The sequence below is a fragment of the Delphinapterus leucas genome, chromosome 5 (genome assembly GCF_059928025.1).
Source record: "Delphinapterus leucas isolate spDelLeu-1000000601 "Yukka" chromosome 5, BTC_Dleu_Yukka2, whole genome shotgun sequence".
In the NCBI taxonomy this organism is placed as follows: Eukaryota; Metazoa; Chordata; class Mammalia; order Artiodactyla; family Monodontidae; genus Delphinapterus; species Delphinapterus leucas.
In genome coordinates, this window is record NC_143133.1 from 19,888,943 (window position 1) to 19,916,190 (window position 27,248).

At 41.3% G+C, this 27,248-nt stretch overlaps 1 protein-coding gene and 1 long non-coding RNA gene across 2 annotated transcripts in view; one reads left to right on the forward strand and one right to left on the reverse strand.

The window, feature by feature from the left end:
• Positions 1–1,717: 1,717 nt before the first annotated feature.
• Positions 1,718–9,652, reverse strand: LOC149749094 (uncharacterized). The gene is made up of 4 exons (XR_016393206.1): positions 7,633–9,652; positions 6,055–6,128; positions 4,775–4,890; positions 1,718–2,067 (listed from the first exon to the last, which is right to left on the reverse strand). It is a non-coding gene; the product is annotated as an uncharacterized LOC149749094 (long non-coding RNA).
• Positions 8,441–27,248, forward strand: part of ANXA5 (annexin A5) — a 31,362-nt gene continuing 12,554 nt past the window's right edge. Inside the window, exons 1-6 of the mRNA XM_022596262.2 lie at positions 8,441–8,522; positions 8,708–8,755; positions 22,208–22,292; positions 23,600–23,694; positions 24,852–24,965; positions 26,949–27,039. Coding sequence (XP_022451970.1) covers positions 8,747–8,755; positions 22,208–22,292; positions 23,600–23,694; positions 24,852–24,965; positions 26,949–27,039 — 394 coding nt within the window. The 5' untranslated portion in view covers positions 8,441–8,522; positions 8,708–8,746. The remainder of the gene's footprint in view (positions 8,523–8,707; positions 8,756–22,207; positions 22,293–23,599; positions 23,695–24,851; positions 24,966–26,948; positions 27,040–27,248) is intronic.

The window sequence follows — 27,248 nt, forward strand, 5'->3', positions numbered from 1 at the left end:
TCAGTGGTTAGGACTACACGCTCTCACTGCCAAGGGCCCAGGGTTCAATCCCTGGTTGGGAAACGAAGATCCTGCAAGCCGTGCGGCACGGCCAAAAAAAAAAAGAAAAACAGAAAAAGAAATGTCTTGATGTTTCCTCAACTCCCATCCTGAGTCTTTAAGGCCATATTAAATAATAATAACAGAATTTTGAACTGTCACTCTGCATATTACTGCATGAACACTGAGTAGTTAATCCACTAAAAATATAATTAGTTTTACCGTGTTTCAAAAAGAAACCGGAGAAATAAAAGATAGTTCCTGGGTACTGTTTAAAGACCCCTGGAGGCTTGAGTTAGGAGGACTGAGCACCCCACACTTGCAACTTGGGTCTGGAATTTTGTTCATGCTGACCTCTGCAGGTAAACTGTTTGAACTGGTTTTCTATTGCTCTGTCACAAAGTACCCCAAAACTAACTTGGTGACTGAAAACAGTAAACACTTTTTATTTCATCATTTGTGTGGGTCTGAAGTTCAGGAGGAGCTTAGCCGGGTGGATGAGCTCAGGGTCTGTCGTGAGATTGCCGTCAAGGTGTTGGCACATGTGGCCAGAGAGGAGGCTTAAGAGAAAATTGAGAAGATGCTTAGTGATGGGCCTTGAAGGAGGAACAGCAGCTCACCAGGGAAACTGAAAGCAAGAATGTGTTTGAGGCAGGCAGAGGAGGTAAATGCACAATAGGAACTTTTTTTTTTTTTTTGCAGTACGTGGGCCTCTCACTGTTGTGGCCTCTCCCGTTGCGGAGCACAGGCTCCGGACGCGCAGGCTCAGCGGCCACGGCTCACGGGCCCAGCCACTCCGCTGCATGTGGGATCTTCCCGGACCGGGGCACGAACCCGTGTCCCCTGCATCGGCAGGCGGACTCTCAACCACTGCGCCACCAGGGAAGCCCAAAATAGGAACTTTTATGTGATTCATTAGCAAGAAAGTAGAGAGTGCAGTAAAGTTGGAGGAAAAACTCAGGAAGGCCACAGTAACATCTTGCTAAAGAATTCTGAATATTTCCCGCAAGCAATTTGGATCTGCAAAAAATCTGTTGATTTTAAGCATGGAGTAACACAATCAGATTCGCATTTAGAAGACAAATTAGAGAGAGGGAAAATTAAGAGGCCAGTAGAAAATGATTGCAAAGCAAATGGGTAGAAGGGAGCCGGAACAAGACAAGGAGGGGTGTTATTAGAATCTACCGCCTTAAATGTGGTGGTGCGAGCGGATGGCGAGGGAAAGTGAAGGATCCAGAAGTATTGCCGGGATTCTGCATCAGTGACTGCTTAACAGTGATGTCTTGAACCAGGACAGGGAATGTGGAAGAAGCTGGTCTTGAAGGAAAAATGGTAAGTTCGGTTTGGGCATGTTGCTTGTGAGTTACCTGTGGCCCATCCTGGCTGAGACATGAGAAGCAGGCAGGGAGCTATGTGAGCCTAGAGCACAGGAGAGAGGTCTGAGCTGAAGATGAGGATTTGGAAGTGTCCTTTGTTGTGGCCGGGCCTGCTGCAGGCTGGGTGACGCAGTAACGAATGAACATGGAGCTGTGGCTCAGCAAGGAACCCCTTATATAGGTTAGTGGTTCTCAACTGGGGACAATTTTGCCCTGCAGGGGACTTTTGCCAATGTTGGGAGACATTTTGATTTCTCACAACAGGGGCGGGGGGGTGGGTACTACTGACAGTGCGTAGAGGGTGGAGAGGCTGTTACCAGAAAACTGGGTTTGCCTCTTGGTGGGTATTGAGCCAAAAGACACAATCAGCCAAAGAGCAGGAGAAAGAAAGATTTATTATTACTTGCAGCAAGTAAGGAGAACACCGGGGATCTTTCCCAAAGGTCCTGGGATATCCTGGGATATCTCCCAGGATAGCAAAATGGGGAAGTTTTAAGCTAAGGGTACATGCAAACTAATGAAGGGGCTTGAGCAGAGGAGAATTCAGTGTAGAATTGGGGCAAAGGTTGACAGAGTCCAAGCTTTACTTGACTGAAGTCAGAAAACGTCAACGTCATCATTCCATCCTCCGCCTGGGTGGGTGCTTTATTTCCTGCAGAACTCAAAGATATATATCAGATTTTATATGTATCCCTGGAGGAGGACCTAGGACTCTATTTCATGCTGAACTATTATTTCTTGTAGCCATGTTTTTGCCACAAGAAGAAAGCTGGTCTCTGAGAGAGGAAAATGAGACAGAGAGAGCTAAGAGTGTGTGATCAGTCATACTTTCCCTTTATTGGCATTTCTGTTTCTGTTTTTCTTTTTTAACTTCTATGAAATTAATGTGGGAAGGAAGGATCCTGCTTCCATAAAGTTGAAGTTAGCACTCACTTCCCAAGACCTTGAAGTATGACTGATGACATGCTCTTAGCTCTCTCTCTTTTTACCAAAACTAGCTTGAGCTGCGTTTCTGTCACTTGAAACTAAGAAAGTCCTGACTTAAACAGCTTTGTTAATTTAGCCTGAGAAGAAGCTAGTGAAAGGAAAAGATTTAAATACAGATGAGAATAAGATCATTATCCTGGAGGATGAACCTTAAACCTTGGGTAGGAAGAGGGTCCTTTCACCTTCTGAGTAAGAAAGAAGGAGGTAAGAATGGGCGTGGATGAAGATGAGTTTGTAGGTGTAGGGTGAGAATTCAGGGCAAGGAGACTGGCTGAGTAGGAATTAACGTCATCTGCTGGGAGAAAGGATGAGGGCTAGAATCTTAAGGAGAGCAGTGAAGATTAAAATAAATGTGATGAGGGATGGAAAAAGAGTTGAGCAGGGACATATTAAAGGGTCACTAAGAAACACCGAGGGCCCAGCTGAGACGGATGACTCCAAATCTGTTTCACGGCCACTCTGCGGTATGATTTTGTTGTGTCCAACTGTCCTCAGCAGCCTGCATGTAGGGGCAGGTAGATGACGGTGGGGTAGCGGTTACTGGGACGTGTGAAGAGAGTAGACTGGAGGGAAGTGACAAGACGGTGGGGAAATGACTTACAAAGGATGGATGGTAGTCTGGGTGGGAAGAGAGGCTAGGGGTGGGTGAAGTCTGAGAGTACTAGCAGATGTGGCTGGAATGCCAGGAGAACATGGAGGAAAGGAGGGAGCTTCTGGGGGTGGGAATTAGTAAGGTTTTAGAGGAGGAACCGTGTAGAGAATGGCAGTGTTCAGGGTGTGAGAGAGCGAACCCTCATTCCCTCTCATCCAAATAATAAGGTTGCATAAAGGGGAAAAAAATAACACTACTTCCATCCATCACGTGCCTTGATATCCCCGTTAGGCTGACTTCTGGGAAGGACACCACCCTCCCGCCCTCCTTCTCCCAGCCCTCCACGCTGCACATACACACCCACCCGGCGGCAAAGGCTTTCCTTGTTTAAGCCTACTTCCTACTCTTGCCTCCTACCCTAAGGTTAACAGAATTCTGCTGTGTCATCTCATTTAATCTGCTAGACCAAGCACTGTAATTAGACAGATTCTATCTTTTCTTTTTTTTTTTAAAATCACTGTATCCTGAGTGCCTATGACAGGGTGTGACACACAATAAAGTTGTTGAATGAATGAAGATAAACTTCAGATAAAGAAACCAACGCTGAGAGTACCATAAACTGGCCCCAGAAATGGGGGTGGGTTGGGGGTAGGGGACCAGTGCTGAGAAGCTGGCTGTTGATGGGTAAAGCCTGCTGCAGTGGAGCAGTGGATGCAGAGGGACTTAATTTGGGTTTTTAAGTGGGATGGGTGGGGACTGAATCATCAGCATGGAAGAGATGAGGGTGGGGTTTCGTGGTGAGAGTTTTTTGGAAGGAGAAAGAGGGATGAGAAATTGAAACCAGTCTTCCTGTTATTTTTAGGCATTAAACAAGTGAGCTCATCTAATCCTAGCCACCACCCCAAATTAGGAAAAATCAAATCATTGTCCAAGGTCACACACTACTAAGACCATAAAGCAAAACTTTACCACCCAGGGATGAGTCCTCCCCAGAATTCAGAATCCCTGTCTGGGACTACATCTATTCCACTGGCAAAATTCTCTCTTACAAGGTTTCCTTTTAACTTTTTTTATATCTTCCTAGTCATTTTGAATATCAACCGTTTGCAGTTAACAACCCACACCACAATGGATTCATTCAGCCATTCACGCATCCATTCAAAACATTCACTGCGCTGCTATGAGCAGGTACTAAGTGTTCCTAAGGGCACTGTGCTAGGTGTTGGGGACTCAGCAATGAACAAGAGAGACAGGATGCTTGTCCTTTTATAAACAGGCTGAGTAGTTTGGGGTTTCTTTTTACTAATTGCTCTGAAGATCTTAATCAAGCTTAAAAATCCTTCCTGAAAGATTCCTATGAGAAACTTTCTTTTACCTAATTATTTACCCAAGACCTATATTCCAGTCTCCTGCTAGGGAAGCTGACTTACGTGTTACTGGATAAACACAAATATTGTTTTGAATAAAAGCAGTGGAAGGCCTTCTAAAGATAAAAATCTCCTGAGGAGTCTCTGCTTTTAATTTCTGGTGAGCACGTGGATCTCAATAAGGGGAGATTATTAAAGAGTTTCCTCATAATTTCACACTGTTGGCTCAGGATGAGTTTCTGAAAGTAAATCTGGACCTATTTCTCCAAAGGACATTACAACCACTTTAAGTCTAAAGGGCAAGGTTTGGGGGGGGGCACTAGAATGCTGGCTACATTCCAGTATTACTTCTGGGAGGTAGAAGTGATGGTGAAAATGGACAGGGCAGAATCTGAAGAAGAATGAGGCCTCACCTTCTCACCCTGGGAGGTTCAGGGATGGATGAGATGAGGCCACATAGACGGCTTGAATTAAATTCCAAATGGTGCTTCTGGAGTCTTTGGCCACATCAGATGGGGGCCGTGGGAGCCTGCATATGGAGAGGAGTATAGAGGGTGGGAGTCTCATTTTGCTGTAATTGATAGGGGCCACTGATGGGAGACTCTAGTAGAGGAAGGATAGGAGAGAACCAGGAAGCATCAGCTTGGCCCTGGAGAGTTGGGGCCTGCTAGGCCTGAGGGATTGGCTGGTGATAGGACAGGTCCTGTTGCACAGGGCAGTGGGACCATCAGAGAGTAATTTGTTTTAAATGTGAGAGTAGGGGCTGAATCATCAGGTTAGGGGCCGAGAATGGTAGTGAGGGTTTTTCAAAGGAGGAAGAACTGTGGAGGAATGAAACCAATCCTCTTATAATTGCTAGGCATTTTTACAAATTAGCTCATTTAATCCTTAATTTCTTGCAATTCACTATCTTGTCTTCTTTTCTTCTTCTTCAGGTAATCATAATTTGTAACAACTATATTTATTCAATGAAATTAATTTAAAAAGAAGACTAACTGAGAATTTTATATTCTAAAAAACAAGACTAACTCTTCTAGAATTAGGGAAAACTGTTTTACTTATACAAAGCCTAATACTCATTTTTTTTCTCTTTATGCATCAGTATAATTAAGGGAAGCAGTAGGTCAATGAATATACGATGAAAATATTAGATTTGAGACATGTAGAAATTACAACACAAGGAAGCTAGACCTGTTTAGAATAAATTGGCTAGTTCCTGAATGATCCAAATAATTGAGGTAAAGAGGGAAATCAGGAAAGTCTCCAGTTTACAAATAAATTGAGGTTCAAAAATGTGTTTGGGGACTTCCCCTGGTGGTTCAGGGGTTAGGACTCTGTGCTTGCACTGCAGGGTACGTGGGTTCTATTCCTGGTCGGGGGACTAAGATCCCACAAGCTGCGTGGCTTGGCCAAAAAAAAACAAAAACAAAAATGGGTTTGTAAATTAGTTATCTGAGATTTGGTACATTTCCCCAATGAAAAGAAAATTTTAGGTATGGCTGTAACCTGATACCTGATTATCTCATCAGAAAATAGCTGAAATCCATTATTTGTACACAAGAACTGTACAGCAAACAAACCAAAATAATCACAAAATACTTAAAATTAATGCAACATAAAGACAACACACTAAGAAGACTTTAATTTTAAATTCAAGAAAGAGAAAGTTTAATTAGGAGGTTGAAAGAGTTACCTGAAGAATCTGGTGGAGAGTCTGAGGATGCCCTTTGGACACTGAGTAGGGACTTTTGGGATAGATGACAGATACTGTTTTTAAGACATAATAAGGGAGATTTTCTGAGTGCCCATCATTTATAACACCCAGTAGTTAAAAAACACCACTCATTCAAAATCCATCAATTAAATATACCATTCAAAGCAGAGTCTTTAGGTGGTAGTTTTTATGCACTTTGCACTCCAGCCATTTTAGAAATTCAATTCACACACACACAAAGGCACTTTCCTTCTTTTGGTTTTGCTGTTCACTTAACCAGATCACCCTTTCTCCTCTTCATTTCCTGACAAAATATCCTCCCTCGAAGCCTAATTCAAACGACACATCCATCAATTTTTTAAATCCCTTGACAAAGTATTAGCTGTCTCTCTTCTGAAACCAGTTGCATTTTGATTACATTTTATGCATCTCGTTTATGATTTACAGTTTGTCTCCCATTGTATTATCTGTATTCCTGCTCTATCTGTAATGTTAATGGCACTAGACTCTTGTGTAGGCCTTCTCCACAGCTTCAGACCACCTTTGCAAAACAGCGTTCCCCTCAGCCTGATTCCCCAGCTCCATTTAATTTTTTTTATAGCAGACTTCATACTGGACATAATAGGTATTTTTTATTGTCTGTCCCCTCCCCCAGAATGTATGACTTATGAGGGCAGGGACTTTGTTTCATTTACTGCATTACCCTATCCCCAGTGCCTAGAACTGCGCCCAGTCCACAGTAGGAACTGAATAAATCCATGTAACTGGAAGTGAAAGAAATACCAACTGGGGTATGTATATCAAAACACTGAGTCTAATAATTCATTAATTCTATCACTATTTAGCTGCAGGACACAGCAAGTCGTTAACCTGTGATGGGCATCATTTTCCTATAAAATCAACAACATCGTTATACATAGGATTGCTGAGCTCTGGTGTCATTCCATTACTCTGAGAGTAGAAACTGAGAGAGATGATGAAGTAAAGGACTTCAAGTAAGTGGATGTGTGAGGGGAAAAGAATGCTCCAGGCCACACTGAAGGAGCTACTCTTGGTGAAGGTCAGAGAGAAAATGATAAGCAGAAGTGAGGAGAAAAAGATGCAGAGGAAAGGGCTGCCTTCAGACTCCTTTGCCTGTCAACAGTGCTCTGGGAGAGGTGCTCAAAGTAGAGAGGAGATGTGCTCAAACTAGGGAGGCTGAGGCCACGTAGAGATGCCGGCTGCTTGGGAAGAGGCTTCCAGGGAAGAGGAAAGGCAAGCTGAAAGGGGAGTGTGTGCGTGTGTGTGTGTGTGCATGCGCGTGCGTGCGTGTGTGCGCGCGCGCGCGCGCGCGCGTGTGTGTGTGTATGGCGAGCTCCACATGCTTTGCAATTTTGCCTCTCTCTGCAGCAAGCAATCACTCTGCTGTGACTTTGTCAAGGCCTGATTAAGCGTGTGGCTCATATGTGAAAGCAAATGAGAAGTTCTATCTATACAAAGAACACATTCGTTCTACATTTAATTTATGACAAAAGCTCTTCTTTATTCCCCAAAGCGGACTAGATTCTCATCTCTTACCTTGAATCTCCACAGCACTTTGCGCTTCTCATCCTAGAATATCTTACTGCGTCTAGGGTTGCCGGCTTCTGTCCTCTTGCCTCCCGGCGCCCGCCCCGGTGCCGCCCCTCTCGCCACGCTAGTAAGTCTGAGGAGGGCACTGTCTTTCTGTCTTTGCGTTCTCTGCACCAGCCTAGTACAATCTCCTGTAGTGCCTGTCTCCGTCTGTCTTTCTCTCTCATACTCATGTATTTTACGTTTAACTAATAATAGGGAATGGCTCAAATTTAAGTTATTTGAAAGTTCTAGGCTGGTTCTGAAAATAGGAACCGACCCCAGGCGGAGGTTTTTAAATTTCCCAAGTAAGTCACCATCGAGATATATACATTTAAGAGAAGGCCATCTAGGAAGCAACGATTGACACTTTTTTTTAAAAACAAACTTAAAAATAAACTTGGTAATTCTAAACCGTGGTCAAAGACGCGCTGTCCTTGCCCGCAGAGACTGTCTGGTCTTCACGCCCCTACACCGTGAAGGCCGAGCACCGGGTGAGGCCCGCGTTCCTGCGGCCACAGAGGGGAGGGAGGCCCCAGCGATCCCAAACAAGGAGTCCTGGACAACTCCCCACGCCCTCCCGCTGCGCGAAGGCCAGGCTGTCCCCCGGGCCCTCAGGGATCCGCGCCCCTCCCAGGCTGCGAGGACTCGGACCGGCCGGGCTGCACGCAGGCGCACTGAAGCCCGGGCAGGGGCGTGTCGGAGGCGCGCAGGGATGGGCCGGCGGGGGCGGGGCGGGGCGGGGCCGATGCCTTTTCCGTTGCCTGGAACCCGCAGAAAGCAGCTGCCTGGAGCGTTCTCTGCCCGCGTCTCTGCCCGCCCTCTGCGCCGCCGCTCTCCCGGAGGTTCAGGTCTGGGTGAGTGAGAGCTCGCCTAGCCCGCCGAGGGCAGCGGGGGCGCCGGGGTGGCGCGGACGCTCGGCGGAGGGCTGTCCCGGGAGCTGCGGAGAGGGCTGGTCTGCGGCGGCGCCCGGGGGGCTGTCTGGACGCCGCGGCGGAGAAGTCCCGCTCGCTGAACCCGCCATCTCTCTCTTCTCTTGCAGTTCTGCATCAGTCACCTTCTCCTGACCTGGGCAGTCGCCATGGCACAGGTAACGCCGTGCGCCCCCGCGCAGCGCTCGGATTTACCAACTTTGTAAACTGTTCAGGAGTTCTAGAATTTGTTGGAAAGCCAGAAGAGTTTAGGAGTAAACTGAATCTGCCTTCGGGAATTTCTTACACTTTCTGTTTCCCCTTTGTTCCCCTTCCTAGGGAGCGCCCGCCCGAACCTGCTCCCACCTGGCGCTGCAGCGCAGCGGGCGCAGCCGCTGGTGACGTGGCCGGATTTGGGGGGCGCTTCCTCTTCGTGAGTGAATGTGTGAAAGGGAGCCTTCCTAAAATTCCAGAGAGTGGCTGAAATTAGAACCAGAGCAAGTACAACTCCTTGTGGTCTTGTGAAGCGAACGCATTTCTTTTTTTCTTTTCTTGGCTTTATTTATTTATTTCGCCAAGTTTCCTGTATTTGAATACTATGAGTGGGCGTTGGCTTTTTCCAGTAGAGTTGTAGTGGAGCTTTCTCCAGTCGCTCAACCCAATTTAACTAAAAGGAACTTTTCGTCGTTGGCACAGATTTTTTTCCCCCCCCAAGCAAGAAGGTTAAACCGAAGAGCTGCTTTTCCTAAGTAACGAACTCGCGGAACGAGGTTATGAATTGAATTTGCCTTGGGACTGTTTCAGAATTTGATTACCTAATAACGGCTTTCTTTGCTGTTCTTAACATTTATCAAAAATGTAGGGAAGAGAAAATCATTTAATTTGTATAGCACTCTTTAAAAATTGACCGTGTTGTACAATCTTTTGTGAATAAAATATCGGTGCTTACGACAGCTCCACCCCGAAACTAATTTTACAAGATCTCATCGATCTAACTGGCTTGTCAGAGTCCAGAAACTTTTTTTAAACAAGTGGTTCAACTCAAACAATGCCCTCTTTCATGTATAGTTCACTTAAAAAAAAAATCAGATTGACTTATCAAAATTGAATAAGGTTTCATGATCCTTTCCAAGACAAGATGGGAGGATTAAGAGGAGTTGGTAATTTTATTAAATTTATACAGTACTTCCATTCTTACTTCCTCTTTTGCACTTAAGAAGTGTTACAGAAAACCAAGTCTCATATTACTTCAAGTGGAAACTTCGGTTTAGATTCTTCAACATATAAAGGATACTTTTATATGGAATTAACTTTGCTGAGCATTATTTTTCCAATATTGATATGCTGGTGTGGTGATGTAAATGATGATTTCGCAAGCATTAAAGAATAATTCTCTTTATCTTAGCTCTTTTGGCTGTTTCTCTTTTGTAAATTTACCCAGTGATTTCTGAAGTTTTTCAGTCAGTTCCTTTAATTATGTAGACTCTACCCAAGATAGCGTAAGTGAACACATTTCCCCAAATGTGGACATTGATAATTTCAAAGGATGAAAATAGTGTAAAAGCCCTTATATATACAAAACCTGGGAGAATGGTGGCTTGTATTATAGAATTTTGTACATGACCTCTATTACAATATAACCAGGACTGTTTTCTATCCAAGCCACAGTTTTTAGTTATCATAAAAGTTACAAGTAATATTAAGAAAGATAGTGTTGAATTTTCCACTAGCTTTGTTATTAGTTATCCTTGGAAACCATGGAAGTAAAACATTTTGTTAAATATTTAATATTAAGGTGAAGTTTTGTTGGCTTTATACTTACATTTGATGGTGTGCAGAATGCCTACATTATGGAATTGCACTTTTACTGTCTAAAATTTCCTTTGGACCCCAGTGTAAGCTGAAGTACTTCAGTGTTGGGTTTCAAACAGTTTCCATGGTAGTACCTTTTGTTGACGTGCGGTATGGGCTTCCACTCTCTGGCCATCTGTAGAGTAATGGCATCATGGCTGAGTCTTAGAGGTGCACATTCTGGCAATTTAAAATATGTTGTTAAATATTAATGTCTTTTATTTAATGAAAAGTGAAAATATAGCCTCCCACAACAGTGATTCTTCATGTTTATGAGCTACATCTTCCATACCAGTGGTTTTCTCTTCTTACTTAACATTGGGACCACCCTGCAGATAACAGTTTGCAGATATCCAGGAATCAATTATCGCATATGTAGATCACAGGCACGACTGTATTATTACAAATTTGATGGAACTTTGACAGATACATTGGAGTTTCTTTTTTTATGTAAACAAATATTATTAGGTATATTTTACACTCTTAAGAATATTTATATTAATATATTTATAAGTAAATTATACATTATATTGTAATGAATGTACTTCATGTCAATGTTGCTCTTTTTAAAAATTTTTTTAAATTTATTTTTTGGCTGCGTTGGGTCTTCGTTGCTGCGCACCGCACTTTCTTTAGTTGCAGCAAGCGGGGGCTACTCTTCATTGCGGTGCGTGGGCTCTAGGCACGCGGGCTTCAGTAGTTGTGGCATGTGGGCTCAGTAGTTGTGGCTCGCGGGCTCTAGAGCACAGGCTCAGTAGTTGTGGCGCACGGACTTAGTTGCTCTGCGGCATGTGGGATCTTCCCGGACCAGGGATTGAACTGTGTCCTCTGCATTGGCAGGCAGATTCTTAACCTGCCTGGCAATACTGGGCAAATATTGGGAACAACATAAAAAGTGACTTATCATGTTAGGTAAATACATTCAGAGTTGGAGGCATTTGTTGGGTACCACTACTTGAGCTCTGCCCTTCTTCTGGTCCTAATTCTTATCCATTAGTATTGAAATATGTGGGATTCAACCAGTTAACGGTTATTTGGAGAGAAATAGTCTAACCTGAGGCTTCCCAGTTTTTCTCAAAGAGAGCACACTGGTTAACTCTATCTTCTCCATGACATACAAGAATATAAATTACAGATATACCTGCATGTAAACAGTCCCTGGACAGTACTTTTTTTTATAGGTTTGAAACTATTCATTTGAATGGTTTTATATTTATCTGGTTTGAAACCACAGCATCCATGTTATTTTAGCATAAAAGGCTAAATGAGTAATAAATTATTATGATTATTGGATCAGTAACAAAATCTACTATGTTAAATTTGGGTACAAGCTAGTTGAATATATTTACTAAGGAATAGCCAAAGAGCTGTTAAAATTGCCTGAGTTATCTATATATAGTAAATATTTTTGAATCCCTTCATCTTTTTTCTCTCAACAATTAACTTCTGTTTATGTAAGTGTGAATTTTTCATTAGGTATTAGGGTCATTTCTTTAATCTGACTTACAGTATTTTGGGTTGGATTTCTTAAATAGGCTTCTGACCTATTTCTCTCCTATAGCTTTACTTGCTTACACAGGTTTGTTTTTTTTTAAATCTAAGTATTTAGCTACAGCCAAATTATTTCATAGATATTCTAATTTATTTAAGTATTTGAAAGTACATTGTGTAGTTCTGTGTTCTTTGGTTTGGAAAAATCAAGAGTTGGCTATATTTCGTAGACAAATGATCCATTTAATACATTTTAATTCAATTTAAGGCTTTTATGTCTTTAATTTTCTTTAGGATAATGAAACTTTAAAAAATTACATTTTGGGCAGTCTGAACTTTGTTTAATTTATAGTGTTGTTTACAAAGAGTTAATGTATTCAGGGCATCAGGAATGTCATGAAGCAAAAGCAGGGTACATAATTTTTGACTAGAAACTTCATGAACATCATAGCTATCAGCCTGGTACATATTTAAACTGTACAAAATTTGAAGAGAAATTTTTTTGGTTGGCTTGAAATCATTGCACTATGATAATTTACAAGGGCCCTGAGCAAGCAGGATCAATATAAATAAGGAAATTTGAGATGAGGTTCATTCCAGAGGAGTTGACTGGAGGTTGAGTGCATCTTTTCATGCCATTCACTTTCAGGCCAAATCTCTCTGTAGTGATTCCCTTGGGGGTTCTTAGATCAGGTTACCTGTTTACCCATGGCCTGTGCTGCTTTGGGTTAGTCCTTCTCAGTTCCTGATTCCTTGACTGTGGTCTTCATTTTGGATGCTGAGAGAGAACTACATCACAAGCTGCTTGGCTGCTTTGCAAGCCGCTGAGCAATTCATTGGTGTTTAGTAAACCTTAATTCTCCTATCTTGAGCTAGTGCCCCTCGGACACAGTTGGCAAGTTAGTCTGAGGTCCAGTTCTGAAATAAATTTTATTCGTATAACCTGTATACTATTCTAAAACTTCACAAATATATCAGTTGATTTTGTTTGTTTGTTTGTTTACCAAATTAGCGCTCCTAAGACCGTTTCTTTGTGTTTTATGGACCCGTCTTTCAGTTTATCGGTTTGTATAATATGTACATCTGTAAGCAACTGATTAATTGAAAGGAATACATATTCCGGTTGGTATCATTTTCTTTGGACTCCAGTTCCTAACTGTTCTCTTTACTTTGTCATTCATGCATACATTCATGAATGTTTGAAGCTTTTGAGCTCCTACTATGTGTCAGGTATTATTAGACATGGGAAATAAAAAGGGAAATGGAGCTAAGATTTATTGATACAACGGGTGCATTGCCAAGTCCTTTTTATGCATTATTTAGTGCTCATAATACAGTTTTGGAAATAAATATTACTAGTTCAGTTTCACAGATGAGGAAATTGAGGTAACTTAGCCGATGTTAGTCATATGGGACAAAGGAGGAAAGGCATGATATGTAGAGGCAACAGGAGCAAAACTACAGGCTTGGGGGTGTAAAGGAGTTTGGCAGGGCCAGGAGCTGCAGGCAGTCTGGTCTTGCTGGCGTGAAACTGCAGGCTGTTGGGGAGATGGAGCCCTGCCTTGGAAAGGGGAGCTGGAGCTAAAGAAATATGAGCCATTTTGTAGGTAATGGAGAGCTACCAGAGAGTCATTAGTTGGGGTATGCCATGGTCAGATTTGTGTGTAACAAAGATAGCCCCGGGGCCAATGTGATACTGTGCTTCTGGGGGCTGCAGAGGCGGGATGGTGGTGTGGGAGTTGAGGAGGGGAGAGGGGAGCGGGACCTTGGAAGACTACTTGGGCATCTGTTGCTGTAATCCCGGTGAATCTTAAGGGCTTAAACTAGGCAGTAGCTGGGACTTTAGATAGGAGGGGACTGTAGGAGAGAGTGGGCAAATTGGATGCATGAGTGAGTGGGAGTTGGGGAAGGGCCAGGTTAAGGTAAAGATGAGCGGCTTCCTTGATGGAGTGGTTGATTTTTTTCTTTGAGAAAGGAATGCAGGTTGGAGGTGGGAGAAAAGCAGAGTTAGTAGATTTGTTGAATTTGAGTTCTTTATAAAACATTTAGGTGGTGCTATCTAGTACACAGCAGGGTGTATGTGGTCTTTAAATCTATTTTCGTCTCTATAGGTCATCCATTTGATTATGTATTATTTATCTCCTCCTACAACTAAAGATTTGAAGCTAACTTATTTCCTCCCTTTGTCTAGGACCAGCCAAGTTCATTAGATTTCTGTCTCTCGTTTAGATGCAAAAGGAAGTAAAGTTGTGAATCGATGCACACTCTTCTCTAATATGAGAAATCTGTAAACTTGATTGTTTTCTGAAGCATCGATGTGAATGAATTGGTTAGTGAAATAGCTTTTCACGTGCTGTGTGCAAAATGGCCAATTCAACAACTAGGTAAAATAGCCCCTTCTTCGGAGGTTAATACATTTGCCCGCTTTACCGACTCAAAGGTATCACCATTATTCACGGACAGTTAAACTTTCCACTTTATTAGTATTTGCCAAGGGAAGGCATTCTTATACTAGCAGGGAGGTAGCCATAGGAGCATTAAAGAAACACAACAAAAATCTAAATAATGTTGACAAAACCTTTATTAAGTTACTAAAAACTTTTCTACCACTGTGCACATAATGTAAACTATTTTATAGTGATGCTTTTTTCCCTTACATCTGACTTTGAGAGGTCAAAGGTAGTTGGATGATTAGACAAAATGGAAAGAAGCAAAAATAAGGAGGATGAAAGGGAAAGGAAGTTATGTGAAAGTTAGCAAAAGTTATAGACCAGTTTGAATTTGAGGCTTTGAACTATAATTTTCACCTCTTTTGATGGGATTGAGCAACAGTGAAGATTAGGACTTGAGATCTTATTTCTGACGCCTCATGGTATGTGTTTGTGCCCCTCGGTCCTCTTGGAGGTTCTAGTTTTTTCTGATATTTAATTTACTTTGCATCTCAAATCACAATCGTGTTTCCCTGGCTTTTTCCTCCTTTCTTGCTCATCTCATTTCTTTCCTAGTACAGTGATTTTCAATATTGTTTTTTCTTTGCTGATCAGTGGGACCCATCATCAAAGGAAATATTAATGGGCCTGTTCTGTATTGTGTCCGTCAGATAAGACTTGAACTGCTCTGACTGGAGAGGGAAGGCAGAACTCTGCCCTTGGCCTCCCCACCCAGCCCTTTCTTGGGGGAGGGGGGGAAAGGCTTTTTGCGAAACCTGAGCCTCAGAAGAACCGTAGGTAAAAACCATTGTACAATGGCCATCATCAAAAAATCTAGAAACAATAAATGCTGGAGAGGGTGTGGAGAAAAGGGAACGCTCTTGCACTGCTGGTGGGAATGTGAATTGGTACAGCCACTATGGAGAACAGTATGGAGGTTCCTTAAAAAATTACAAATAGAACTACCATATGACCCAGCAGTCCCACTACTGGGCATATACCCTGAGAAAACCATAATTCAAAAAGAGTCATGTACCACAATGTTCATTGCAGCTCTATTTACAATAGCCAGGAGATGGAAGCAACCTAAGTGTCCATCATCAGATGAATGGATAAAGAAGATGTGGCACATATATACAATGGAATATTACTCAGCCATAAAAAGAAACGAAATTGAGTTATTTGTAGTGAGGTGGATGGACCTAGAGTCTGTCATACAGAGTGAAGTAAGTCAGAAAGAGAAAGACAAATACCGTATGCTAACACATATATATGGAATCTAAGAAAAAAAAATGTCATGAAGTACTTAGGGGTAAGACGGGAATAAAGACACAGACCTACTAGAGAATGGACTTGAGGATATGGTGAGGGGGAAGGGTAAGCTGGGAAAAAGTGAGAGAGTGGCATGGACATATATATACACTACCAAACATAAAATAGATAGCTAGTGGGAAGCAGCCGCATAGCCCAGGGAGATAAGCTCGGTGCTTTGTGACCACCTACAGGGGTGGGATAGGGAGGGTGGGAGGGAGGGAGATGCAAGAGGGAAGAGGTACGGAGATATATGTATATGTATAACTGATTCACTTTGTTATAAAGCAGAGACTAACACACCATTGTGAAGCAATTATACTCCAATAAAGATGTAAAAAAAATAACAATAATAAACGCTTTATATGTTAATATTAAAAAATAAAACAAACCATTGTACAGCTGCTCAGCTGTAGTGTTTTGCTTAATGATTTCTGGCTCTTAGTTAGTAGTATGTGGAATGGTGGGTAGCTGTTTAGGTGTTGATTTTATTGAACTGGATGACAAATTTAAAGAGGGTTTAGTTCTCCTCTTAAAATGTTCCAGACCAGGTGATGTTTTCTCATCTTTAAATTTGAAGTGTTATTTCTATATTATTTTCCTGTGCATTTAAATTCTGTGTCTAGAAAAGCAGCTCTTCACTTGTGTTTTGGTTTAATTTTATTTGTTTTATTTTGGCATAACTAGTCTTTGCAGGCAAAGAACTTTTTCATTTAAAGCAAACAAGTGAAAAAAGCCAACAAAATTATAGAGCTAAAAGAATGGATAATTTTGAAGTTGAGAGTTAACAGACCGAATTATATGTTTTGGCCACGTACTGTCTGAGCATATATAATAATTCCCTTGGTACGGCTCTGGTGGCAGAGGATTGAGGTAAATGAGGGTGAACTGAGGATGGGTGAAGGGAACAGTAGCTACTTACGGTTGGAATTCATCTGGGGAAGGTGTACTTGTTGAACACCTTGAGGCCGGTGGCAAAGATGGGACGCAGGGGAAGCCCTCTCTGTGAGCCATGTAGAGTCCCATTTGCCCAGTGTAGATGGTTTTGTGTGGGTGGGGATGGAGCTTGGACAGGATGTCCAAACAAGGGTTCTCTCTGTGTGAGTCATGTCCTGTGATTCACATCTGCTCTCTTACTACCGCTACATGGCTTTGCTAGCTTTCACAATGACTGATCAAATGGAAATGTAGCAAGAATGTTTCCCAATCTTTAGAAAGCTCTCAAAAATACAACCAGCAGTTGTGTCGTCTTCACAGTAACTGAGACTCAAGGATACTTCTCTTCTTTCCATTGTTCACCTCATTTCCTTCAGGCTCAGGGGTCAGATGTCTCTTCTCTTTAAGGCAAATTCCTCCTGTCTCCTCTCTTCTTAAGCTTTTTGCTGTTTCTCTGTCTACTAGAAACTTCTTCAGAGCCTATAAGCTGGAAAAAGTATTTTTAAAGTGTGTGTTTTTTTTAACGTATTAAAAAAGAAAAGCCTGTTTGTAAAATGGGAGTTCACAGAGATGCTCTGCCTCTCACTCTTTAGTGTCCTCCAATCAGGCTTTTACCGCCACCAAAGACCTCCTACTTGCCAAATCCAGTGGACCCTTTTCCATCTTCCCGCTTACTTGATTGCCCTATGGTTTGGGCACTGCCTGTTCTTCCTTTCCTTGGAACATTTTTCTCCTTTGTCTTCCATTCCATCACCTTCTTTGGATTTTCTTTTTGCCTTTGGGAGGCTGTGTAGAGCCCACAGTTAAGAGCCCACAGTCCCATGGCCTGTGTTCAAGTGCCGGCTCTGCTACTTGCTTGCTTGCTGGTCACCTGGGTGATTCGCCAAACCTTTCTAAGCCCGTGTGTTTCTTTATCTGGAAAATGGGGTTTCACTGAGATGGTCCATGTGAAGCTCTGAGCTCATTGCCACCCTTAGCTGATATTAGCTGCCATTCCGATTGTAGGTGACCTTCCCTCCTCCAGCTCTTCTTTCCATTCCATTAATATTGCCTTTCGTGAAGCCTCCTCCCACAGCTCTAGTTACCACTTATGTGCCCCAGTAACTGACAAGCCTGCTTCTCTTTCAGTATGTGGAGAAGTGCAAAACCAGCCACCCTGTTCCTTATCCAAAAGATGAATCATCCTCAGTGGTTTCCTTCTGCCTTGGCCCTGTTCCTGTCTGCCTTTTCCTTTCCATTTCCACTGCTCCTGACTTAGATCAGGTCCTTTTTATCCTTCTTATGTTTAGTAGTTTTTAAAACAGTCTTTCTGTCTCCACACATGCACAGTTCTGTCCTTTTGTCTCCACTGCTGCCCTAGTGATGTTACTGTGCAGAGTCGACCTTGTTCCTTGTCTGCTTGCTTAAACGCCCTCCAAGGGCTTCCTTTGCCAGCGGGGTGAAGGCTGCTCTTCTCAGCCTGGCTTCCAGCCGTCCTCGCTCCCCACTGTGACCTTTCCCTTGTTTTTTGATCCAATCTTACTGCTTGTTCCAGTCTGTTGAAATACTTAACCCTTTGTCCAAAGCACCACATTGTTTCCTTCTTCCATGCTTTTAATTATGTACTGAAATAGCTCCCTGCCCTTTTCTGCTTTGCTGAGCCAGCCTGGCAAAATTACAGGCAACTTTCAAGACGTTTTGGGGAAGTTTTTCTGATTTCTTTTCTTTCCACTCCTCCCGTCTCAGTCCCTCCTTTATGTGCTCATATTACCCTGAGGAAACCTCTGTGTGTATATACTCTGCTGCACTTGCTTACTTACATGCCTATCATTTTCTCTTGACTTAAGAGATCTTAACTTTCTCCTACTGATTAGTACAATACCTGGCAGTGGAAGGCATTCAGAAAATGGCTGTTGAGTGAATAGATAAGCAGACAGGTGAGCTAAGTCATTCAAGCTCTCACAGCGAGAGAACCCATGGTATTTGCTCATGTTTATGGTGATACTGATGGTGTCTTCCTCATCAATTTGAAGTGGTCTTACTAAACAGAGAGGAACTGCAGTTTGCCTTGAGAGAAATAACTTTCCTAACCCATACCAATTTTGAAGGGCCATCTCCTCAAATCTTACCAGTTTCTCTCCCAACCTATTGCTCCTTTTAATGATGTTGAACCATTTGAAGCTGCCGGTATTCAACCATTCACTTTCATATGGTCAAGCTATGGAACAAATGGCAGGGAGTTTATTGGCCCTTATTGCATCTGTGCTTTTTAGATAGGGTGGAAATGGAGACTAGCCTGGCTTTGGGTGGATTTCTCAAAGGGTTCTGAACCCACTTCTAATGTGGGGTGTGGTTTCCACACACCAACAGGCAGTTCTCCTGTACCAGATGGGTGTCTTGCTATTCAACTCAGTTCTGCCATTGTCTGCTGGAGATAGCATCAGCTCCCACAGGTTGAGGGCTCAGTTCTGCAAGACCACCCCTCTTCATACTCCCACCCCCATTTCAGACGCCAGTTGCAAGGCCAGATTGCCACATCTGATTCTGACTGACTGGCTATAGATCGGAGTTTCCAATGACCCCATCATTGGCTCACAGATCTCAGAGAAACATTTTACTTACTAGATCACTGGTTTATTATAAAAGGACACAACTCAGGATTAGCCAGATGGAAGAGATGTGTAGGGCAAGGTGTGTGGGAAGGGGCAGGGAGCTTCAGGGCCCACTCCGAGTGAGCCACTGTCCCTACAACTCCATGTGTTCACCAGCCTGGAAGCTCTCCAAACTGTGTCCTTTTGGATTTTATGGAGGCTTCATTACTTAGGCATGATTGACTCAATCATTGGCCATTGGTGATAGAACTCGATCTCCAGCCCCTCTCTCTTCCCTGAGGTGGGGTTGTGGGTGTGGGACTGAAAGTTCCAACCCTCTAATCGCATGGTTGCTTCCCCGGGCAAGCAGCCCCGAAACCCCCATCCTTAGATGCTTCCCAAAAGTCACCTCATTAACAAAGTCAGGTGTGATTGAAGGGGGTTTGCTATGAATATCAAGCTCTTATCATTATGAAATTTATCACTCTTATCATCCGGGAATTCCAAGGGTTTTAGGAGGTCTGTGCAGGAAATGGGGACAAAGACCAAATATATATGTTTCTTATTATAAATCACAGTATCGCATTTTCCCACTTAGTAGAATGAAGAGCTCTGGCTTAGTTTCATGACCTCCCCATGAGATAAGTGAGGCTTCCCTGCCCCTCCTTTTCCTACTTGGCCACAATCTTTTGTTTGGCTGTGGGTGGGGGGGGGTGGCTTGGGGGGATGAAAGCTGCTACCAGTCAACACTCTGGGGCTGGGAGATGGAACTGGGAAAAAACACCTCTTCTCTTGGATTGTATGCTTTTGGCCACATAATTACAACACTAAGGTTTTCCTGTAGGTTCTCTCAAGGCTGACTCTGTTCAGAGGAAAGAAGAGTCTTTCTTCTTTCCTTGAACAAGAGGAGACTATTGTTAAAGAAAAAATTATTCTCGTACTTGTTAAATGGTAAAGAAGACTTTCAAAACTACTGCAGTAAAGGCCATGCCTATTGCAATGGAAGAGAAGAGATTGGGTTCAAGTCCAAGTATAGCAAAGGCAGCTGGGAACTTACAACCAGTGAGCAGGATGAAGGGGGTCAGTGGATGGAAAGTTACTTAGAGGAGACATTAAGGGTAGAGGGATTCTTGCTGAACTGGCCTAATAGGATTCTTGCTTAAGGCGGCCCATGGATTTATACGTCAAAGATGGAGGATGAGGAACTTGAACAGATATTAAGGTTTGCGGGATTCTCTGTAAACTGACTTCAGCAGGATTCGTGCTACAACTGGGCTTGGCAGGCTAGAGACCAGTCCTAGTCAAAAAGTGTGCTCTGAGGAGCCTGTCTGAAGTTTGGTCAAGGAGAGAGTCTGTCTTCTGGAGCCCTGAGTGCTACTTTTTCAGGAGGCAGAATGCAGTGCCACTGAAGAGAGGTCTCAGAGCTGACCTCTGGTGCATTGTCCCATGCAAGTTCTTCCCCATGGATATGTCTCTCTGTTGTCTTTTTTTTTTTTTTTTTAATGTGATTGGTGTTAAGATACTGTAGGCAAATGCAGCAGTTGGATGTTAAGGTGGAAGAGAAATTTTTTTCCTTGTAGGTGATCGTGCTTCCATGCATTCATAGTAAAACAGAAGTGATCATAAACCAGACAAGTCTTCTCAGTCCCCAACCCTTATAGCTGTTTATTTCTCAGTTTTGGATGGAACCTTGACAGGAGTTGTGAGGTACTTCAGGAACATTTATTGGTAAAAATAAATCCTGGGAGCCTCCCTTTATCATAAGATAAAAATTTATGGCTCAGTATTAATAAAGCTTTCTGATTCTAAAGATCTATTGATATTACAAACAGTTTTTGGAGGTATTAAAATATTTGGATGATTAAAAGTACTATATATGATAACATAAAGTAGGAACTCTTACAAACAGTATCTTCTAATATATCTTTAAAAGTTCTAAATTCAGAAATTTGTATTCTTCTGGCACATGAACTACTGAAAATCTTTTCAGGTTTTGCCAGGTTATCTTAAAATCCCTAAATAAGTATAAGGAAACAGGACTAGATTTATTAAGAGCATTGCTTAGAGTTCAGTGCCTAGGGTAAGGCCTCAAGTTTGTTTTTATTTTTTTTTTAACATCTGTATTGGAGTATAATTGCTTTACAATGGTGTGTTAGTTTCTGTTTTATAACAAAGTGAGTCAGCTATACATATACATATATCCCCATATCTCCTCCCTCTTGCGTCTCCCTCCCTCCCACCCTCCCTATCCCACCCCTCTAGGTGGTCACAAAGCACCGAGCTGATCTCCCTGTGCTATGCGGCTGCTTCCCACTAGATAGCTGTTTTACATTTGGTAGTGTATATATGTCCATGCCACTCTCTCACTTCGTCCCAGCTTACCCTTCCCCCTCTCTGTATCCTGAAGCCCATTCTCTAGTAGGTCTGTGTCTTTATTCCCGTCTTGCCCCTTGGTTCTTCATGACCACTTCTTTTTTTTTTTTTTAGATTCCATATATATGTGTTAGCATACAGTATTTGTTTTTCTCTTTCTGACTTACTTCACTCTGTATGACAGACTCTAGGTCCATCCACCTCACTACAAATAACTCAGTTTTGTTTCTTTTTATGGCTGAGTAATGTTCCATTGTATATATGTGCCACAGAAGGCCTCAAGTTTTAATGCAGGCTCAGCATGCTCCCAGATCAAAGTGGCGAGAGGCTTAACGGGAATGAAGCCTGCAAGGAAGTGCCCTCCTTGAACCAGGAGGTGCTGGTGGAGCTTGATCACTGGGGGGCGATGCCTGAAGGAAGAGGGCCTTGGAAGCCAGCCTTCCTGCTAATGGTATCGCAGGTAGGCCAGGAGAGCTCGTGCACTGAATTGGTGCGCTGCTAATCCACATTGTAATGGTCTGTTTCCCATTTCAAATGGGGTTATATTGATATATCTTATCAAATGATAAGTTTATGTAAAGTCTGAACATGAAGCAGAGCAAGCAGCTTACTGTTTATGTTTATTGTATTAGTCATGCTGTGAATAATATTGCTGTTTTTCCTGTGTCAGGCGCTCAGAGGCACTGTGACTGACTTCCCTGGATTTGATGAGCGGGCCGATGCAGAAACTCTTCGGAAGGCCATGAAAGGCCTGGGTAAATTCAGCCTTCTTTTTGTTCTAAAAAAAAAATGTGACATTTGTTTTTCTGAACAAAAAAGTCATTGTTTTACAGTAAGATTAACTTTAGAATATTTTGAGCTGAACATATATAGAGAGAAACATTAAAGGAACAAAAAAAATGACTGACCACCCGTAGTATTTAGTCTCTAGAACCAAACAGCAGTTAAATTCAGCCTCTTTGTTTTTTTAGCTTTTCAGCTTTACCCATATGGTAGCTGACTGAGTAGATAAACAGACATTCCTGAGGGTGATCAGCTGTGCAGCCTTTTGCTCTCAGTGTCCAATCAGATATCCAGTTCTATAAGTTTCTTACATCCGACTGTCTTCACTTTCTCAGCTTTCCTTTTTTGCAGTTTAAAAACCTCTCTTCTTGAGGACTTCCACATATAATTAATCCTCCTGTCCTCAGGCTCCTTCTGTACCAGTGTCCATGTGAAGGGATTCATCTTCCTCAAACTTGGCTCTGACCCCATCACTCTCCATTCTGAACATCTTGTGAGATTTCCTGTTGTAGCAGGATCAGGTGCAGGCTTTCTGGCCTTGTAAGGCCTTCCCTGGTATTCCAGCCCACCTTGTCGGTCTCAGCGCACATTACTGCCTGATGTGTCCTCTGATCCATCCATGCCAGGTGATCTGCTACTCAGGAAAGCTCTGTATTTTCCTACTGTTAAGCTTTTCCTGGATTCTAAAAGCCTGTCTTTCTTCCTTACATCACTGCCTGTCAAAATCTTTTCATCCTTCAAGACTGTTTTGGGTGGGTGTCACCTTCTCCATGAAGCTTTTCCCAAAACTGTCTTCCGCTGCCTTTCAGCTACGAGAACCTCCTCTGAACCCCATTTAACACCTGGACCTCTCCTGAGGCCCTTGTCACATTTTGCCTTACCTCACAAAAAAAATATTTGTATTTTTTACCCTAAATTGTTCATAACTTGAAACCAGGGTCTATATCTTTTCTCCTTTCTCAACCCCTTGGAACACCCAACACATCATGCCTTGTGAAGAGCTGTTATTTGAGTAATTACTTGTTGCAAGAAAAACTAGGTGCACTCAGTTTTTAAAAAGTCAGGAGAATTTTTGTGTCTCCTTCACAATGTGTAGGGGTAGTATGTATTGTTGGAAACAATAACATTTTGATATTGTAAATTTTATAGTTTAATAAATTACTTAATAAAATATATTTTATGAGGCAAGGAATTAAAGTGACTAGGGAGCTGGTTACAAAGGTTATTGAGAGAGTGGGCATGTGGGAGCCGGGATGTAATGGTTGGAACATAATTGCAGGCACCGATGAGGAGAGCATCCTGACTCTGCTGACATCCCGCAGTAATGCTCAGCGCCAGGAGATCGCTATGGCTTTTAAAACTCTATTTGGCAGGGTAAGACTGTACTTCACCCCAAGGTGGAATGTGAGAGCAGCTTTCTCTTTTAAGACTAGTTTGAAATCTACTAATATTCTTTTGTAAATATCATGAATCTTACGATTCTGACTTTCCTATTCCTCCTTTTTTCTTTTCTAGTTTGTTTCTTAGTTATCAGCTGTTGGTTAAAATGCTCACTCAACTTATCCTCATATGATTGTTTTTCCTCACTTGACACTGTATAGGTGCTGAAAGATCCCAATGGGGATAACTGCCCTTCTTTCCTTCTGTATTTCCCACTCAGGATTGTTGTATTATTTTCCAGGTGTAAACCTGTATTGAAATATGTTTTGCTCTGACACAGTCACACTTGGTTCCTTTTGGAGTGATATTTTAATAAATGAGTTTTTAATTCATTGATTTAAATGTTCTTATTTGATTAACAATTCAAAGTAAAAATTAAATTTGTCACTAAATGAATTAGTACAGACATGAAAAACGTAGCTTTATTCTGAAAATTTTTGTTCATTATTTCGAGAAACAAATGCAAAGAAAAAAAAAAAGCATGTATTTTAAACACAAATTCTAGTTGCCTGTGTGCTGAAACTGAAATGGATGAGAAATACTGCTTTTATCTTTATAATTATGCAAGTTCCCCATAATAGCAGCTGTCCTGCAGTAGTCAGGGGCATAGTAATGAACATAATCTATTATGTATGTATTAGAATATCACTAGATATGGAGAGAAAAGAAAACATTGTTTTGTTTAGGTATGATAGGCCAAATTTTGTCCTTTGTAAAAATGCATTATGATATTTTGGGGAAATTATTTTTTTGAGATAGACATGTTTCTCAGAAGAGTATTTTTAAAATATTTTAGGCTTATTTTAAAATAAATATTTTTTATAAAAAGCGTTCATTTTTTAAAATCTCTGAGATTAAGAAAAACATCTTAAAAACAAGTACCTTGACACATGAGTGGCTTTGCTTTAGGTTAAGGTCAGATGTCAAAAGTACATTATTAAAAGCCACAGGGTGTTGTTTAGCTCATGTGTCTTCTACTTGGAGATAGCAATGTAAAGAATTCATTAGAGCAAAGGGCTATTGTTCATATTTAAGAAGAACCTCCTTAAAATTTCTGCATGGTTAACCAATTTATATTTTCTGTGAGTTAGGACCTTCTGGATGACCTGAAATCAGAACTGACTGGAAAATTTGAAAAATTAATTGTGGCTCTGATGAAACCCTCTCGGCTTTACGATGCCTATGAACTGAAGCATGCTCTTAAGGTGAAAGGATGAGTGCGAGGAATATTCCTGTCATGTGTATAATATTATTTTGTGTTGGTAATTACTTTATGGCATTTTTATTTTTATTTATTTATTTTATTTATTTTATTTTTTATTTTTTTTGGAACATATAAATCATCACATCAGTCTATTACAGTCATTATACATGACAATTAGCTGTTCTAACAGCTATTTCTTTTTTTTAAATTTTATTTAATTTTTTTTTATACAGCAGGTTATGGTATTTTTATATTAAAACAAATTGAATTATTTCACTGAGGGTTTCTTGAAGGACAAAACTGCGTAGGAGGCAATAAGAAAAGGAGAGAGAAAATGACAAGTGTGTCATTTAGTCTTTTTGTATAGTTAACTCAGTAGTAGTGGGTTTTTAAAATTTTAGTGTATTTTACAGCCTTTTGTACTTTATTTTCATGCTTGTTTTCTAATTTTGAGATATGTTTGTGTTTTTTTTTTTTTGTTTTTTTTTTTTTGGCGGTACGCGGGCCTCTCACTGTTGTGGCCTCTCGTGTTGCGGAGCACAGGCTCCGGATGCACAGGCTCAGCGGCCATGGCTCACGGGCCCAGCCGCTCTGTGGCATGTGGGATCTTCCTGGACCGGGGCACGAACCCATGTCCCCTGCATCGGCAGGCAGACTCTCAACCACTGCGCCACCAGGGAAGCCCTGAGATATGTTTTTAAAATGTTACAGATTAGGTATTTTATCTTTTAGTTTAGAAAGTTGCCTGATTAGGGAACAATAATATTGTTAATCGTTTTAGCATAGAAGATGAAGCTTTGGAGAGAATTTTGAGATAAGAAAGATTTTCTAATACCCTTTCCTTCTTTCCTGTACTTCTAAATACTAAAATGAAGCAGCTGGTAAACTTGATATAATTTCATTGTAGCAAGTAACTAAATGTATATTCCCTTGCCTGGTGTTTGCAACGTTGTATAAATGTGATTACATTGAATCATTTGTTTAGACTTATGGGACAGGGAATAACTCAGTCACTAGTAGTTAGGTTTTGGATGGACAAACTGAAATTAACAACAAGGAGATGATGTAGCTCAGGTGGAGGGAGGAGAGGGTTTATCAAGTTAGGAACCTTTCTGTGCTTCTTCATTTTCCTACAATGATTCTTTGGAATAAATAAAATCTTAGGTTATTGGAAATGGGCATTTTTGCAGCCTTCTGAAATATCAGCAGTAGCTAAAATTCTGCCCAAGCATAAACCTAGTTCTTTCAGTGTTTGATTTTTTGGTAAAGCAACAGAAATATAAGGAAATTAAGGCTTAAATATGCTATCTTTTAAATTTAAGTTCAGCTATGTCATTGCTTGTATCTTCTCATTTAGTAGTGTAGATATGACTTATAATCAGAAAAAGGAAAAGCAACTACAATTATTCTTTAAAAATCCAGAAAGCAAGTCCCAATTCCTTTATGCTGATCCAATAACTGATTCCTAATAATCAAGCCATGCTATATTTATTTTTACCTGTGTTGCAGAATTTCCCTGTGATCCATAGAGAACTTAATTTGAGGGCAGGGTTGTTTATGTTTTGAGGTACATATTGTTTAAGTATCAGAGTTCTTCCATGTAAATTTATGTGAAGTTTTCATTTTTACTATTTCAGCCTTTTTATTATTTCCTGTTTCATTAAAATGTTTCCCTTTAAAACTATTTAGAATTAAACTGATAAAATTACAAATTTATGTAATCTGTTATATGTCATATATGTAGACACATTCATACAATAAACATTTTTTTCATTAGGCAAAAAAGGATAAAATTGTCTTTGGAAAGAAAACTAATTTGAAATTTCGTATTTCTATAACTAATAGAACTCATATAGAAAGTGAACGCTATGTTGGATAATATATATATATTTATGCAGTTGGGGTAACATCTGTTCTGGGAAAATCACTTTCTTTTTAATCTTATTAACATGTTTTTTTCTATTAAAAATAAATCTCCAAACAGGGAGCTGGGACAAATGAAAAAGTCCTGACAGAAATTATTGCTTCAAGGACACCTGAAGAACTGAGAGCCATAAAGCAAGTTTATGAAGAAGGTAACTGTTTCGAATTACATCTCCCTTCACTTCCGCTGTCACTTTGTCATTTCTCTAAAGTGAATGGAGTTCTTTGGAGTTATAGGAGGGCAGGCCATACGTGATTTCTGGATGACTGAAGGAATGAGTAAACAAATAAGCGACGATTCAAGCTAGTTTCTCTTTCAGTAGGGAAGAGACTGCCTTTTTCTATACCTATAACTACTTTA